Source organism: Schistocerca cancellata, chromosome 4 (genome assembly GCF_023864275.1).
Source record: "Schistocerca cancellata isolate TAMUIC-IGC-003103 chromosome 4, iqSchCanc2.1, whole genome shotgun sequence".
NCBI classification, from domain to species: Eukaryota; Metazoa; Arthropoda; class Insecta; order Orthoptera; family Acrididae; genus Schistocerca; species Schistocerca cancellata.
This window is the reverse complement of record NC_064629.1, coordinates 684,344,204-684,362,794: the sequence shown is the minus strand read 5'-3', so window position 1 is coordinate 684,362,794 and position 18,591 is coordinate 684,344,204. Positions and strand designations below refer to the sequence as shown.

At 39.9% G+C, this 18,591-nt stretch overlaps 1 protein-coding gene across 3 annotated transcripts in view; it reads left to right on the top strand.

Moving 5' to 3' along the window:
• Window positions 1-18,591, top strand: part of LOC126183522 (C2 domain-containing protein 5) — a 224,131-nt gene that overhangs the window by 89,905 nt on the left and 115,635 nt on the right. For all 3 annotated transcript variants that reach the window (XM_049925581.1, XM_049925579.1, XM_049925580.1), the window contains one exon: window positions 11,867-12,007. In XM_049925581.1, coding sequence (XP_049781538.1) covers window positions 11,867-12,007 — 141 coding nt within the window. The remainder of the gene's footprint in view (window positions 1-11,866; window positions 12,008-18,591) is intronic.

Sequence of the window (18,591 nt, the reverse complement as noted above, 5' to 3'; positions counted from 1 at the left end):
CGATGTTGACGGGACATTGAACCCAATCTTTCTTCTTTCCTTCTGGCTGCTCTGCACCATCCGCATTGTGATGAGTGAGGACTGCTCCCATTCCATACTGCAAGGCATCTGTAGCCAAAACCAACGGTTTGTGGGGATGAAATGTAGTTAGACATGGTGCCGACCTGAGGCGTTTCTTCAGCATGGTGAAAACTTGGTGGCATGCTGGAGACCAGACAAAGGAAGCACCCTTGCAGAGAAGGTGGTAGAGAGGGCATGCAATGGTAGATGTCCCAGGCATCAACTGGTGGTAATAGGCAATTTTGCCCACAGAAACCTGCAGTTCCTGCAGTGACGAGGGGCATGGCATGTGCATAATGGCCCTGACAAGACTCTCCATGGTTCGGATACCCTGCCACGAGATGCTGTGGGCCAGGTACTCAAGAGATGGTTGGAAAAAATTGGACTTTGGTCGATTTTAATGCAGACTCATGGCCCGAGATTTATAAAACAGGGCCAGAGATTGTGCAGGTTGGTTGCTTGTAGTATGTCCAGTAATAACAGTGTCATCCAGATAGTTGGAACAGTGTGGAATAGTAGACATGCCCTGTTCCAGATGGTGTTGAAAAATTGTGGGGGCACTTGTCACACCAAACATCAACTGTTGGTATTGATATAGGCCAGTAGGTGTATTAAGAACTGTGATACACTTGGATCCTCATCCAAGGGGAACCGGTGATATGCTTTGGAAAGATCAAGTTTGGAGAAGAATTGGCCCGGCCATTGCTAAGCATGTGAGCACTTCATACAGATGTAGTGGTGGGTACGTGTCCACCACAAATTGTGAATTCACAGTGATCTTAAAACTGCCGCAGTCGCAATTTAACAGAGGGGTGTGGCCCATTCATTAGAGGAAATGGAAACCACAGCCCTGAGAGAGGCAAGCCGGTCCAGCTCCTCCTTGACTTGGGAACATAGGCTATAGGAATCTGCCTAACATGAAAATATCTACAATGAGCCAAGTGCTTCAAGGTTAGTTGGGCTTGAAAGTCTATCACACACCCTAGGCCTTCCACAAAGATATGTGGAAATTTTGAGCACAGAGATTCCAATGATTGATTGGGCACTTTGATGGATACCAACTGTATGGAGTCTGTGACTGAAAAGCCAAAAGCCTGAAAGGTATCAAACCCAAAAAGGTTTGCTGAAGTAGCGTCATGGACAACAATAGAGATAATAGACCAAGTCATTGATTTATAGGCAACTTCAACCATGAATTTCCCAAGAAAGGACATTTTCTGTTTACCATACCCCAGGGCACCTGTTTACCAGCAATAGCAGTGGAGAGCTGATGTCTGCATATGTTTGGGCATTAAGCAAGGAAACTGCCATGTTGGTGTTTACATACAGTTGCATCTGTCGTGATAGAACCAAAACGCCAATAAAAAGCTTGTTGGAATCCTGATCAGGAACTGGCCCTGACGATGACCTTCCATATCCATGGTTGCTCATGCTGCATTCTATGCAGTTGAGTGGCAGATTACCGCGGTGTGGCCTTTTTTCTGACACTTATGATGGACAGCCCAATGCTAGGTTCCCTCTGATCTGTCTTGATTGGAGTAATGAGACACACAAGACTGCAACAGGGAATGATGACTGGAACAAACAGGGAATGATGGCAGGAACACTGTTTATAAGATGTGTGGAAGCCGTTGGATTGGCCGTCTTGCGCCACTGCTAGGTTGTCCTACCCAGATAAAGCAGACACAGCTGAGCCATCCTGTACTCCCATGACATTATATCAGGCTTCCAGCTTCTGACCAGCAGCATGTGACACATCATACGACTGGGCAATTGACAAAACCTCATTGAAGGAGCGGTTCTCTAATTGGAGGGCCTGTTGTTGGACTTCCTTATCCGGGGCAGAGTTGATTATAATATCGAAGACCATGATGCCCACATATGATTTTTTTGAGTTGGCTGTGACCAACTGGCACTTGTGACTAAGGCCGTGGAGGGTTGTGGTCCAGGCATGATAAGACTGATCGGTCTGCTTCTTGCGTTGGAAGAATTCAACCCTAACTGCCAGGACGTGTGTGCTGGTGACAGTAGGAAGACAACAATGAACATAAATGAAATGATAATTAAATCAAGACCCTAAGCTGTCGACAGGCATTGATATATATCAACGGGGACAGTTGAAAATGTGTGCCCCAACTGGGACTCGAACCTGGGATATCCTGCTTACATGGCAGATGCTCTATCCATCTGAGCCACCGAGGGCACAGAGGATAGTGCGACTGCAGGGATTTATCCCTTGCACGATCCCCATGAGACTCACATTCCCAACTTAATGTCCACACACTACATTCGTAGTGCCCCTGCCCATTACACTCATTACTCGCGGCAGACAATCTTACCGAGTCCCGTAAGAGTTCGGACAATGTGTGTGCATCCAGCACAGAAGAAGAAGGTCAATGGTTGGTTAGCCTTAACTATATGAAGATGGTGTCTGTTCTTTACACTTGTCCGAAACTGCTAGATAATTAGGTTCCCAGCATGTGGACCACATAAGGTCACTACAGTATTATTGCTTTATGTAAAATTATTATAATATTTGGATGTAATGGGATTTCATCAGATTAACTTTGTGAAGTTCACATTCAGATTACTCACACTCGTGTTGAGCAGGAGGTATAATTAAATCATCAATGATTACAATGTCGCAAAGTGTGTGAGTTGGTGAGTGTTTAACTATAAAACCAGAGACTCAGTCCCCAGTGGATATTCTGAATTTTTTTCTGTAACTCATTACTTCTTTCACCTCTGGTAATGTTTTATGTACGTGAAAAATGCCTAGTTCCACCATGATTTGGAATACACTTTAAACTTTAGGTCCACCTAAAGTTGGTTAAGTTGGAAGAAGGTACATGCATGCCACCTGCAGTAGGAGAGGGAAAGTATGTAGAAATTTAGAAGGAAATGGTTATTAGAACGGTAGGATCAGCATATAGGAAAGTCAAAATAATTTTCAGAGAATTTGAAAACAAAGCTATCAGCATTAAACAGTGCAGAACAAATTCCGTCATTAATTGCAGAAGAGAGACCGGATGGTTGGAAAAGGTGCATTGAAGGCCTCTACAAGGGCGGAACTGTTTGCTAACTTGACAGAAAATAAGTAAGTATTGATTTAGAGAATGCAGGAGATCTAATATAAGAGTTTGACAAGTAAATGATATTCCTTCAGCCTTACTAAAATCATTGGGAAAGTATCAACTAAAGAATTTTTCAAGTTAGTTTACAGAATCTATGAGACTGGAGACAAACCATCAGATTTTCAGAAGCATATCATCTATACAATCCCAAAGATAGCTAAGGCAGGTAAATGTGAGAACAGCCACACAGTCATCTTGATAACTCTTGCATTCAAGTTGCTGACCAGAATAATATACAGAATAATGGGAAAGAAAATTGAGAATCAGTTAAATGATGGTCAGCTTGGATTTAGGAAAGATAAAAGCACCAGAGAGGCAGTGCTAGTGTTACACTTGATAATGGAAGCAAGAGGTATCAAAAATTAAGACACACACATTATATTTGTTGGCCTACTAAAAGCATTCAATAATACAAAGTGGTGCAAAATGTTTGGAATATTCAGCAAAATAGGTATACAAAAGGGAAAGAAAAGTGATGTTGTGTTCACCAACTGTAGGTAGCGAAAACAAAAGTAGCAGGATGCGAACCCCCTGCCACAGATATCCATAGCTAAATGGAAGTGGCTTGCTTGCACATGAACTACAAAGTCTTCACAGGCAATATATCTAAAACAAAATCACTAGGCAACCATGAGAAATGATGATAATCATTTATGGAAATAAAATACATCAAAATATACTTGGCTTTGACTTCCAGGGAAGGTGTGGCACTGATGTAGAGCTCTGCAACAAAGCTAACCTAACACCGTGGATGATTGCTAGCTAATCTAATTAAAGTTCAGATGGACTGCTGTTTAGAATATTTTAGTTCAATCTCTCAACAGACAAATATTTTGACTATCATTTGTTCTTATGTTCGACACTTGGTGTAAACTGTACAATGACTAAAACCGTTCAGCACTGTAGGTAACTTGTAAAACTGAAGAACTGATTTATCTGGATGATAACTGATGTGGAACTGATGAGAACTGCCAGAAACTGATAATAACTGGCGAGGAACTGGGCAATAACTGCTCAAGTGTTGGCATGCCGTCGCTCAAATTGTGCGCTCGGTGTATGAATGTCATCATGTGAACTATTTGGTGGATGTTGCAGATAGCTTTCAGTTTCAGTGCACTCTCTGGTGGCAGTGGTAACTATTGGCAGATGAATGGCCTGTTTTATGTCTTGTGCAGAAACCTAAAACAGTTGATATGAGTGCCATCTAGGAGGTAACTGACAGTACTATTTGTGGCACCATGCTGAGACTGCCTGTTATGTGGCACTCCCTCCCCGATGCTACTGCTGTGTACCACAGCTGATGGTGATGCAGCAGGTAATATACAATATGTGCAAGAACTAAGAGGGTAAAAATAAGAATGGGAGACTAAGAGAGAAGTGGTTGCATTAAAATCTGCATAAAGCTAATAAGCAGACTTTATCCTCTGCTATTCAACCTTTATATCAGAGAAGCAATGAAGGAAATAAAACAAAGGCTCAGTAGTGGACTTAAAATTCAGGGCAAAAATGATATCAATGATAATATATACTGATAGCATTGCTACCCTGTTTGTAAATGATAAGGCATTGCAGCTCCAATTGAATGAAGAGTCTGCTAAGCACAGGTTATATTCTGAGAATAAAGCAAATAAAGTATTTAGGAGTAGCAGATATGGGATTACTGACAAATTTAACAACAAAATTGAGGATCACTTAGTAGACAAAGTTAAGGACTATGGCTGCTTTGGAAAGAAAATTATGCGTGTCGGTCAAAGGAAAGAAGGTATAAAAAGTGGACTAACAGAAGTAAAGAAAGTGTCCCAAAAGAATTGGGTTGGGTTGTCTCTGGAAAGAGACCAAACAGGGAGGTCATTGGTCTCATCAGATTAGGGAAGGATGGGGAAGGAAGTCGGCCGTGCCCTTTCAAAGGTACCATCCCGGCATTTGTCTGGAGTGATTTAGGGAAATCACGGAAAACCTACATCAGGATGGCCGGATGCGGGATTGAACCGTCGTCCTCCCGAATGCGAGTTCAGTGTGCTAACCACTGCGCCACCTCGCTCGGTGTCCCAAAAGAACTCTTACTAGTATCAAACATAGGACTTGAGAAAGAAATATCTGAAAATATACATCTGGAGTACAGAATTTATGAAGTAAATCATGGACTGTGGGAAAACTGAAAAAGTAGACAGTCAAAGCTTTTGAACTGTGGTGTCACAGAAGGATACTAAAAATTAAATGGACTGATAAAATAAGAAATGAGGAGGTTCTTCCCAGAACTGGCAATGAAAGAAAACAGAAGTTAAATTTTAGTGGAGGCAGTTCTGTTGTATTTTATTTTTATTCTAATGAGTTGTGTTGGACCAAGATTTAATGGTGGTTTTGATTTTCATCATCATTATCATGATCATGATCATCATCATCATCAGGCAGTTCAATCTTTTGGTGATGTGGACTCTTTGAGTCAGAGTGCGACATAGGATCCCAGCAAGTTCTTGAGCATCCCATTTCCAATGGAATCCAGCTGCCTTTTACAAGTTTCTGTGCCACCTGTCCAGTCGGCTTCCCCTCGATCTTTTTTGGTATATTGGGCTCCAATCTAGTATTTATTTTGACTGTCTGCCATTCATTCTTCTGCCATTTCAAGATATTTACTCTTTCTGTTATGTCACTGACCACTGTTGTACATCATATCTGCTGCTTTCTTTCTGTAGCTCAACAGTGATCTTTCCATTCCTCTCTGAGCTACAATGAGTTTTCTATCAATGAATTTATTTAGTGTCAATGACTCAAAGCTCTAAGTTATTACTGGTAGTATACACTGGTCAAAAATTGTTTTCTTCAGCTCATGCAAGAGTATCCTCCATAAATTTGACAGCCCAATTTAATATGTCAAAATATTTTGGTTTTATGTCTTCTTTGATATCTATAAGTTGACGCAGATAGTCATTTTCTATTACCCTTTGCAGTTGTGTACTTCCAACACATATGTTTCCCTCCAGTGTTCATTCATTCATTCATTGTGATCTTGATTTTTGTCATAGTTCATTTTTTGATCAACTTTGGAGCAGAGTAAGGCAAGTTTGATAACTAATATGTGATGTTCTTCTATACCATTTGCAAATAGAACAGTTTTGTCAAAAAATCTAAGGTTTATTTAACCTTTTTCCCAGAGCATGGATTCCCTTTGTTTTCCAGCTTCATTTAGACATTGGTTTTCTAGGACTGCTGAAAAAAGTTTTGGAGATAGTCACCTCCTTTTTCATATTTTTCAATGGGAAATTTGTTAGTTCCTTCAACAACACACACAGATGCTGTGGAGGTTGATTATATGTTGTTCCATTAGAGCCTCAATCACAGCTGGGTGACAAATCACATGGAACATGAGCCTTGTCAAACTATAAATGCAAGGCAAAAAGGTAGAAAGTGCTAATATATTTTACTAATTGTTTCTTGTAGAGAGAGGATATGCTCAATTGTACTAAATCTTGTGTGAAACCCAGCTTGCTCAGTGGACTGAGCCAGGTCAAGTGTAGTGCTCATTGTGGTAGTCAGATTTTTTGTGGAAACTTTGTACAATATGTACAGAAGCCTGATGTGGTGATAGTTCCTTATATCTTTAGTACTGCCTTCCATATGTTTTAGGACTGTATTGCCTTTTTTTCCAATCTCTTGCTAATGTTCCACTGTGCAGACACATTGAAAATATTATAACCTAATTCTGTAAAATTTTTTCATCCATGAGCTATAATATATCGACTGAGAGGTCATAGCTACATGGTGCAGTTCCTTTTTGATCTTGTCTGTAGCTTGTTTGACTTCTGTGGGGAGTATATCTGAGATCTGGGAGTCAGAAGCAGCTAATCACCATATTTGCTGCCGTATAAGACACACCAGCATAAAAGACACACCCCACTTTTTAAGACTTTTTTTTAGGGAAAAAATTTCTCACTTAATACATCTACTGGAAAACAATTATATCACATAGGTGCATGTGCATCAAATATCTGGGGAATATAAATAGGAAAAAGTGCTCACCTTTTAATTTTTGTCCTCAAATCTGCATAATTCATCCTCAGAGCTGAAGGAAGGAATATTGAAGCTACCATGTCAGAATCTGAATCCTCATACAATAAGTTATCCTCCGTAACATCCAGTACAGTACTGTTTCCACACTTCTTAAATGATTTAATTGCTATTTTGTGAACCTTTGACCCATTTACAAACTTGAGAAATGCTAGGGCTCGTACTGCTTGCTGATGGTGTATATAGTTTCAAAATCTGTAAAATTGCATCCATCTGTTCCATTCGTCTTTGATAAGTCCCTTAAATGGTCTGTTGATACATACATCTAATTTTTGAAGTAAAGTAGTCAGCCGTCCTGGAATTAGAGATAACTAAGTCTTTGATTCATTCAGTCTATTTTTAATGTCTTCTGTTCTGAGAGAACGAAACTGAGCCCATACTAACAGGGCAGGCTTCTTTAGTTGGTCTCCAGATTGCCTAGATCAAATTTTCTCTATCCACAAACTCCTTCCTCCTCCATTCATCCAGCCTTTATTGTGTACATAGACAAATACTCCTTTTGGCACTGAGCAAGATGGCACAGTGGTTAGCACATTGGGCTCACATTCAGGAGGATGATGGTTCAAACCCGTCTCTGGCCATCCTGATTTAGGTTTTCCATGATCTCCCTAAATCGTTTCAGGCAAATGCCAGGACGGTTCCTCCCAAATCCGAACTTGTGCTCTGTCTCTAATGACCTTGTTGTCGACGGGACGTTAAACACTAATCTCCCCCTCCTCCTCCTCCTCCTCCTCCTCCTCTTTTTGGCATTCCTTTAAAAACCAAAAGTGCTGGAAATGTTGTCCAATCAGCATGGCAGGATAAAATGACAGTGTAATGAGTCTTTTTGTGCCCTGTAATTGTAACAATAATGCTTCTGTGCCCTTGGAATTCACAGTTCTGTTAGAAGGCATATCGAAAGTTAGTGGAGTCCCGTCCATGTTTCCAGTTTGTGAAAATTCAAAATTTTCTCTTTTCCTTGCGTTAATGACAAATTGATGAAATTCAGCAATTTGTTCTTCATGTTTGGCTGGCATCTCCTTGATATTTTTATCTTGGTCTGCATACAAAGCTGATACCACATCGTAAATGTTGAACACCATGATGTTGATCCAGTAAATTTGGCAATCCCTTTGTTATGGGATATTGCTTTCACTTGATGAATAATCGTCATATAAACAGAAATTCCGTCTTGTCTGTTCTCTAAAATCCAAGTATTGAGTTCTGCTTCAAGTTTTGGCCATTTAACAGTCCCACTTCTCAGATTATGTTTACCGTGAGTTGCTTTCTTTAAAACATCTTTCTGATTCCACAAAGTTCTTATCATTTTGTCAGTTGTAGCTAGTCCGAAATGCCTTTCGTAGCCCTCTTTTCATGATGTTCAGCACATGCAATCACTTGCAGCATAAATGCAGTAACATAGCAGTGCCATTTTTCACCCATAGTTTACAAATAAAATCACAGTATAGGTAGGGCACAAGTGGATTTTCACACTAAACACAACAATAACTAAACACAACAATAACTGAAGCGTGAACGAATAATATAAAAACTAATGACAGTGCATGTGCATCAGCTAAACCCTACACAACTGGAATGCTTAAAATTCACAGTGAAGCTAACAATGAATTGCTTCAAGCTGGAAAACAAAAATTTAGAAGAAATGGAGCTTTTAGATACATACCTTAACTTTCTATCTGTGCATAAGATGAATCTAGTTTTTGCACTTATTTTTGAAGGAAAAAAGTGCATCTTATACACTGGCAAATATAGTAATCTAGGATCAAGGTATTATCATTGATTTTACTGTACAGGTTACTATAAGAATTACCAGTATAATTGAGTTTATCTTCATTATCTGTAATTTGGCTTTGATCTATGTCTAACACTATTAGCTGATTATTTCCAGTCATAAGATTGGCCATCTTTAAACTAGATTTATTTTCAAGACTGCCTTTCATTGTATCTTCTTTGTACCTCACGATGTCTTTTTTCATGCTCTTTGTGAAACCCTTGTGCAGTTCTTTATATTCTGTCTTATTTTTGTCTGATTATACTTTCAGTTTTCTTCTCTTGTCCATCAAACTTATCGTTTTATTTGTCAGCTTCTTTGGTTGATTTTGAGATGTGCACAAGCCACCCATCTCTTAAGCTGTTGTGTTTAGTACTTGTGTTACATTTTCTACTTTATGTTCTTTTAATTTTCCCTTAATTCTTTCATGAAATTCTGCTTTCTGTTCTTTGAGATTAACTTTTTCCATTAATTAGCTTCATATTTCATCTTATATATTCACTTAAAATTTTACTGTTGTTAATCAGTGATCACTCACTGTTCATATTGAACCTGTTCAAAACAGAGACATTTTTAACATTTTGCGGCTTATTGATAAGAATGAAGTTTATCTCATTTTTCTCTTCAAAACTGTTAACCCACTAAATCCATTTGCAACATGGATGTTTCATGAAAAACATGTTCATAATAGGTGTTTTCATGCATTCTGGTTTTACTAAAAATCCAACTGCATTTGACTGCTGAAACCAGTCACTTTTTTGAATTAGTCTTTTGTTCCATAAACTAGTCTTAGAACATTTTCAGGTTCATCTTCATATATGGTGCACGTGGAAATTACATTACTGATTCATAGCATGATGCTGGGTACTGGATCTGGGAGAAGAAATGGGAAATGCTTTAATGTACCACCATCTATAATGGATGAGCTTAATTTAAGTTTCCGTTTGGTTCACCACAGTAATACATGAGATTTCCTAAATCCAGGCAAAGGCAGTTTTCACCTTGACAGTGTACTTCACTTAAACCGACAATGCACAATCTGATTTTCTGTGATACCTCTTCTATTTTTGTCATCTCTCACTAATGAACGACAGTTGTATGTGCATATTTGAAAACAATGATTCCCTCATTGCCTAGACTGTGGATTTTGTGACACTCTAGCAACTCTCACCTGGAAATCTGAATGTGTAGTTAATTTAACTCCAGAACATTTTACCTTACTGTCACACATAATGACTCAAAGGTGAAAAGCATAATCACCACACTTGCTTCAGTAAAATGAAATGATTGTATGGCATTTATTGGCTGGGATATCCCATCTGGGGTTCAGCCGCCGTATTGCAAATCATTTTAGTTGACGCCACTTTAGCGACTTGTGTGTCAATGATGATGAAAATGATGATGAAGGGCACACAACACCCAGTCCCCTGCCACTAATCGAACCCGGGCTCCCTTGTGTGGTAGGTGGAAATGCTACTGCTGCACTACAGAGGCGGTCACCTGCTTCAGTAATGGATTGGTGATCCTCCAGCACTGACTGGCTCGCCGATGCAGTTTCCTACTGGAGTGTGTGGGGCATCTCTTGTGGGTTACATGCTGCAGTTGGAGTGAGAGAGGCTAGAGGACTATATTCTTGTGAAATCCTTATAATACTGTTGTGAGATGAACTTCAGCAACACTTCATCACCCCCATTCACCCCTCCTTTTTTATATTGCTATATATTTGTACTGTGGTTTGGAGGTTTTAATTATTACTAATGTGTACCTACTCAGGTATGTTTCTCTCTTCCTTAATTTTGACATTATCTAGAGGAAGTAATAGAATTATAGATCCCATTGACTAGAAGTAAGCATGCACACATATGCATTCATTATTATTCTGTTTACACTTATCCAAGTTATGCTCAACAGAACATGATCAGTTCATCAAATGCTTACCTTTATGCACACACTGTTCCCCAAATACTTTCATTGATGGTGTGATTCCTACATTGTTTTCATGAGTGATCTGTTGCTTTTCCTGTACAGTATGCTATCACAGTATTTTCCATGCTTCTATATTTGACATAAATTGGTTAGTTAAAATGTTTTCTTATTTAAATGCTTTTGTAAATCATGTAGATCTAAAGATGGCTAATGCCAGCTGAAACTGGTAATTTCTGTTGAAATTTTTTGTAATTAAGCTGTTTGTATTGATGTTTGAAATAGTTTCAGTACAGAATTTGAAACTATGTTGATGTGTTGCACTGATGATAGAAATTTCTCAGATTTCCAGCTGGCTGACAGTGTTGAAATACTGTAACATTTCAGTGAGTCTCATTTCAACACTGCAACATTTATGTCCGCCGCTCGTGGTCTCGCGGTAGCGTTCTCGCTTCCCGAGCACGGGGTCCCGGGTTCGATTCCCGGCGGGGTCAGGGATTTTCACCTGCCTCGAGATGACTGGGTGTTTGTGTTGTCCTCATCATTTCATCATCATCCAGGAAAGTGCCGAAATTGGACTGAGCAAAGATTGGGTAATTGTACGGGCGCTGATAACCACGCAGTTGAGCGCCCCACAAACCAAACATCATCATCATCAACACTGCAACATGGCTGGAAACCTGACATTTGATCAGTGGTATATGCCTGGATAGTCTACATTCATGCAAGTGTTGTAATATTTCAAAATTTAAAACGTGGTACATTCCCTGTATTTATTTGTATTTTATTTTGTTGTTGAAACTGAAATATGTTGTTGGAACACATGTTTCAGTATTTTTCATAAGTATCATTACACAATTAAAATTTTGCCAATCTATATCATACCAATATTCATAATATTTTCCTCTTTAAGGTGCAACTATGGCTGGTTGGATACCTGTGTTTGACACTATGCATGGTATACGGGGTGAAGTTAATATAATTGTGAAAGTGGAGCTGTTTTCTGATTTCAACAAGTTTCGACAGTCCTCATGTGGAGTTCAGTTCTTTTGTTGTAAGTAAAACTGTGATTTTAAATTCAATTAGTTATGGTATTAAAAGGGTAGAAAATAGTTTAGTAATATTCTGTTATACATTTTTGTGGATAAATTTTTTGCATCTACAAGGGCAGATCAGATATAAATGGGATTTTATTTTTATTTAAATTCATTTATTGAAAAACTCAAGGCAATTATAATTTATTTTTCCATGTTGTCTCCTGCTTTGGAAGTGCATTTGTCCCAGTGATGCCCTCATCATAAAAAGAACTGGGTCGTGTCACCAGCCAGTTGCGCATGAAGTCTTCCACACTCTCATCATCTTCAAATCGTTGCCCTCCTAGAGCTTCTTTAAGAGGTCTGAATAAATGTGAATGGCGATAAGTCTGGGCTGTAAGGAGGATGATCAAGTTTAGTCCAGTCCATTTTCTGTACCTTGGAGACAGTTAAAACTGCAGTGTGAGGTCGCACATTGTTGTGGAGGATGACCTGTTGAATTGATTGGTCTCATCTTTTGCGGCGATATGCAAATATGCAACTCTTGCCTTGTTCAACAGTTCGCAATAGTAAGCAGCATTGATTGTGCATTGCTCATGCAAAAAATCAATCAGCAAAATGCGTCACTGATCGAAAATAATGGTTGAAAGAACCTTGCCAGATGACAGTCGAGTCGGCTTTCACTGGTGCTGGCTCCCCTTTCTTCTGCCACTGCTTACTGGCTTGTTTGGTTCCTGGAGTGTATTGGTGAACCCACATTTTGTCACAGGCGATGATCTGACTCAAGAATGCATCACCTATGTCCACAAGCCTTGCTGTAAGCCTCTGACAGACCCCCAAATGTCTCAACTTCAGTTTTTTGGTCAAAGGTTTAGGGACCCATCTGGAACACACTTTACGGAACTGTAGGTTGTTTGTGATGATTGCTTGACAGCTCCCGTAACTGATTCTGACTTTTTGTGCAATTTATGATACTCTCACCCGTCGATCATCGTCAGTAATGTCTTTAACCGCATGAATGTTTTTGTCTGTAATGCTGGTCCGAGGACGGCAGTCATGTTGCTGATTTTCCACACGTTCTTGTCCTTCCCTGAACTTTTTATGCCAGGCAAACATACACATCCTTGATAATGTTTTATAACTCCTTCATGAGCAAGAAATTTGATAATTATGTGTTGCGCAATGGAGGGGTGCACCTGTTGCCCAGACATCGGTAGCGCTACTGACGAAACAGCAGGAAATAACTGACAGTTCGCTCTCCTCACTTCTAATGGTTCTGCCTAAGCATAGCAAAAGTGCGTGGCCAGTCCTACCAACTGTTGATGTTCAGGAACAAAAATCCCATTTATATTTCATCCCCCCTCATATATTGAATGAAAAGTACAATCTTCTTCTTCTTCTTCTTCTTCTTCTTCTTTTGTTTGTGTCCTTGTCTTGCCTCAACACAGGCTGACATGGTTACTATTGGATTTGGCAAGGTTAATTTTAACGGGTGGCCAGATTCCCTTCCTGTTACCACCCTGTTGCCACCCTCTCACAAGTTACCCCTGGGACGAATTTGTGCACCCCAACTGTCTGTGGAGTGTGAACACTTCTTAAATGTTTCCAAATCATGTAATTGAGATGGGACTTGGATACCAGCCCAGTATTCACTTAGTCGGATGTGGGAACCCGCTTAATAACAACATTCAGGTCAGCTGGCTCATCGGCTTTCACCGTTAATCCGCTGGGCAAATTCAGTCCAGAGCTGATGCACCTCCAAGTGCTGGAAGTGGCACTTTAACATATGTGACTATCTGGGCATCTTCTGATTGGAGTACAATCAAAATATTATGTTGAAATGGTGAAAGTGTTTCTCATCAAGCAGTGTGGATGGTATGAGAGGAAATTATTGTAGTCCGAAGGAATCTAATTGTCCTCAGAAAGGAGTTGGATTGTTACTATCTGCTTCCCGTGTATACAGGGTGACCCAAAAGTCCATTAACATTTGAAAATTCAGTACTTCACAGAATAATGTAGCCTAGTAAAAATTGACACACATGCTTGACATGATATGGCATCTCAGTGGCACTTCATATGACACAAAAGCAATAATTAGCATAACAGTTGATTTTTAGCAAAGATGATGTTCATTGTAACAAATGCTCAACATGTCAGTTGTTCATCAGCAGTACATGTAGTTGAGGGACAATGTTGTGAACGGCACTGTGCAGCATGTCAGTAGGTATGGTGAGAAATTATTGTCAGATGTTGTGTTTTAGCATCCCTAATAACGTTGGACAGTCGCGGTAGACTTGCAACTTCATGTAACCCCATTACCAATAATCACACAGATTGAGGTCTGGGGACCTGGGAGGCCAAGCATGAAAGAAGTGGTGGCTAGGTATGCGATCCTCAACACACAATGTGTGTGAGAGATCTTTCACATGTGTAGTAGTATAGGGGTGAAGCACCATCCTGCATAAAAATCTTACCTTCCCGCAGGTGCTCATCTGCCAGGCTAGGGATGATGCTATTCTGTAAGATATTAGTATACCTTGCACCTGTCATGCTGACAGTTTGAAAAACAGCACACCACGTTTCCTGTAAGAAAAAGGGTCCGATCATGATTGATATGGTAAATCCACATCACACCACGACTTCCTTGTCAAGCATTATAATCACAACAGTTATAGGATTTTGGTAGCCCAAATTCAGCAGTTGTGGGTATGGACAGACCCTCGGAGTGTTAAATGAGCTTTGTAGGCCCACAGCATGTTAGACAATTAATTGTCATCCTCTTCCCCCCCCCCCCCCCCCCCCCCCCCCCCATTTTTTGAAGTGGCCACATCGCAAATGCTCTCCACGTCACAAAATCAGTGGCTAATAGTTTATGATGATGCTGGATTTTGTACGGATAACATTAGGATATGCGTTAGTGCTCTCCAAACATTGGTGTGTAGAAAGCTGTTGCGACATACGACTTCACTAGTGCTGATTTCACCACGTGGAGATGAACCTGCTAAAGTCTCTGTTTCTTTCTAAACTTTGCGAGCAGCACTAGCAGTTGTGTCTGATCACCCACTCTCAGGCTGATTATCTGAAGAACCCAAGGCTTCAAACTTTGTGATTATATTCCTCACAGCAACACTTGTCACACGACATCTACCCATTGGAATACCCTTATTAGGGTGTTACGATCATAAAGCTGCAGTAGTGGATTCTCCATTCTGATAGTAAAGCTACACTAACATTGCCTTTTCTGGTAAAGTCAACATGCTGTGATTGCTGGCACATCCGACTCCCTGTCTCACTACTGCTCATTTTATACATGATTCTCATGTTGTGTCATTTACATATTGCTGTCCAGTGCCATCTGTTGGCCAGTTTTTACACTGGTTTTGGTTTCATTAAAACTTCATGTCTTTTCAGGCATGTGTGTCAATTTTTACCTTTTTACCTACATTATTCCATGAATTAGTGCATTTTCAAATTTTAAAGGACTTTTGGGTCTCTCTGCAGAATCAGAACAATTTCAACCTGAAAGTTATTAGATGCCAGTTTTCAATGCAGGTTGTGGTCATTTGAGAACCACATAACAAGATTTCAATGATACTGGGAAGTCCTGGGTGGAATATTGATTGGAGTATAGGTGAATATATACAAATAACAAATGGGACTGCAGACAGGTGATAGCTCCAAGAATTGTCAATATTTTGACAGCTGCACACACACTTATTGTTCGACAGGTCATGTCATATTCAAGGCACAAATGCAACAAGAAAGCACTGTGTAAATAAATTTAGAACCATGGCGCACAGAATATGCGGAAAAATGACACCTGTGCACCCCCCCCCCCCCCCTCCCACGACCACCACAAAGAGAGAGAGAGAGAGAGAGAGAGAGAGACACACACACACACACACACACACACACACACACACACATACACGTTCTCTCTCACCATGCAGTTTGGTTCCCCCCCCCCCCCTCCCCCTCCCCCCTCCTCAAACTAGCCATTCGTCTCTGTGTAACCACACAATCAAAGATGGTCGATCTCAGACATTATTGATATTGAATATTAATAACCAGTGGGATAGCTTGTGTGAGGTAGCATTAACTCACTCCCTCTGTTGTTTGACCAGGCCCTGAGAACAGGATTTCACATTCTATTTAAGCAGGAAGTGCATGCCAGAATCTAGGTACTGTTATTTTCCATAGGATGACCATTGCCAGGTTGGTGTTCTGCAATAGCAGATTTGCGTGGTGGTTGTAAGCGTGTGTGTTGCTTATGCTCAGTACAACAGTCCTCCAATGTCCTTATGGTCTGAACAATATGTGACATGCCAGAACTGCAGGAAATACAATAGGCATCACCTTATGTAGACTGGGATTATCCTTTACAGATCAGAAGAGGACCACAACAGGATCTTAGATGGTGGTTGAAAAACATTTTTCTCATGATATTTCCTCAGAACATGAGCCGTCACATTGATAAGGCTTCCTGTTCCGGCGTGGCGGGGTTCTTTTCTCCGTGCAGGCTGCACATTAAAATTCACGTACCTCAGAACAGCATCTGCTCGATGTCCCTTCACGCGGCAACGTAGATACTTACTAGATGAAGTAAAAGCAGCGTTGATGAAAAACACCATCTAATATCTACAATTACTGAGGCCGTGCAACTCTGAGTAATGAAATAAAGTTCTGTAGAAAAACTGCCATTAAAATTTTATCGGGCAGTAAGAAAATGGATTGGCTTCTGGAAAATAATGTCCAAAATTTCCACACAAAAATGTTTATTTTGTCCTTATAGCCAAAGAAACAGTACTATTCAGTCCACATTCAAACTGTTGGCTATTTTCTTCCAGTTCACAATTCATACACACATTTCATACACACAGCAGCCAGAAATCTGTCCAGACCCGACCCGAATTAAACAATGTTTTCACAGTCATTAATTTCACCACTAATTTGAATTATTACATTCGGTCCTTCTTGAGGGTTTCTAAAAAAGAAATTGCTCGCCAAAAATGCTCAGTGGTTGAATACTGAAACATGACACGCGGATATTATGAAGGCCAAATTTTCACACGCGAATATCTTTCCAACAGAACAATTCCAAAACTTCCAAACTTCACAAAACTGCCCGTAAATGCAACTGCTATTATGGCCACGCAATATGGACGTGAGAAGCCAAATATTTCTTCATTTTACACATTATTTTAACTTGCACTAGTAACATGACCGTCCGCGTTCAAAGCTAGAGGGCGACTCCTCCTCTTGCAGCCTCACCCCCAGTATAACTATCAGGTAACGAGCGGGAACTGTCTTAATTCTGATTGGCTGATCATACTCGCTGCCAATCAGAGTGCTCACTCATGATCATACTCGCGCTGAAACTGGCCTGCACCAATCCTTATACGCAGACGCATTTATGTCATTCTGACATACAAATATTAAAGTAGTGTTTGATAACTGAAAACGAAAAGGCAATAATTCTGGAAATATTCTTTAGATACTGATTTTACTCCAGTTGACTTTCTGGCTGCTCTGTTACAATAACAATCACACCTAGAAATACGTCATCAGCAAAGTGGGTAAATTCCCTAGGATTATTTTCCCGTGACAGGCTTGTGTAACTCTTGCAGGTTACTTAAGACAGTATATCATGCAACATTTAAATCTGACGAAAGTCCCACGTACACACTCTCATTTACTCATATTTATTCCCACAACAGTATTAGACACAAATAATAGTTTTATCTGATTATTATATTATGAAAAGGAAAAAATTAATTGAGGTTTTCATATTATAACTTTAATTAATTCTGCACTTTGAGAGTTCTGTTTATGTTTTCCAATTATACCAAAAGATAAACTATTATATTTCCTAACTGAATTTAGTTCCCTAAGTGTCGGTTTTTGACTCTTTTAGCAGTTTTATCTCTGAAACTATGATAGTTACAATGTTGAAATTTTTATACAATCTTCTCCTGAATAGCGAAAGGTAGTGTACGGACTTTGAAACTGATTGAATAATATTTAATATCATTTATTTAGGTTCATAGATGGCATGAATATACAGTTGCTCGAAGTTACACAGGAGCTGTTCTCGTGCTGCAATAGCAGCAGGTGTATATGAGTCATAGGTAGGACACAACTTGTGGTCTCCTTCACAGCCTCCAGCTCCAATACTGCGGGCTGTACTGCAGTGTAGCTTACTGCAATAATTGTTATCGTGCATTAACTCACGATGTCCACTGCGTAAGGTAAAAAGGCTGTAGATTTTGGTGTTATCTCCTTATTACCAACATTCACCCTATTTAGAGGTGGTCAATAGTGCAATGCATGTCTAATCTGTCTTTTGCTATAATCATTCTGACAAGAGATGAATTCAAGATCAGTTAACTCAGCTGACAAACTTGCTGCATCTGAAATGTCATTAGCTCAATAAACCAATGTTTGAATTACATCTTCATACTGAGTTGTATGGTGTCAACTATCAGCCTGTAGATGCAAATAAGTGTACATTGGCTTCCTATAAATGGCATCTCCCAATGTAGAATCAACTTTCTTCCTGGTCAAAACATCAAGGAAGGGAAGGCAACCATCCTACTCCACAAAC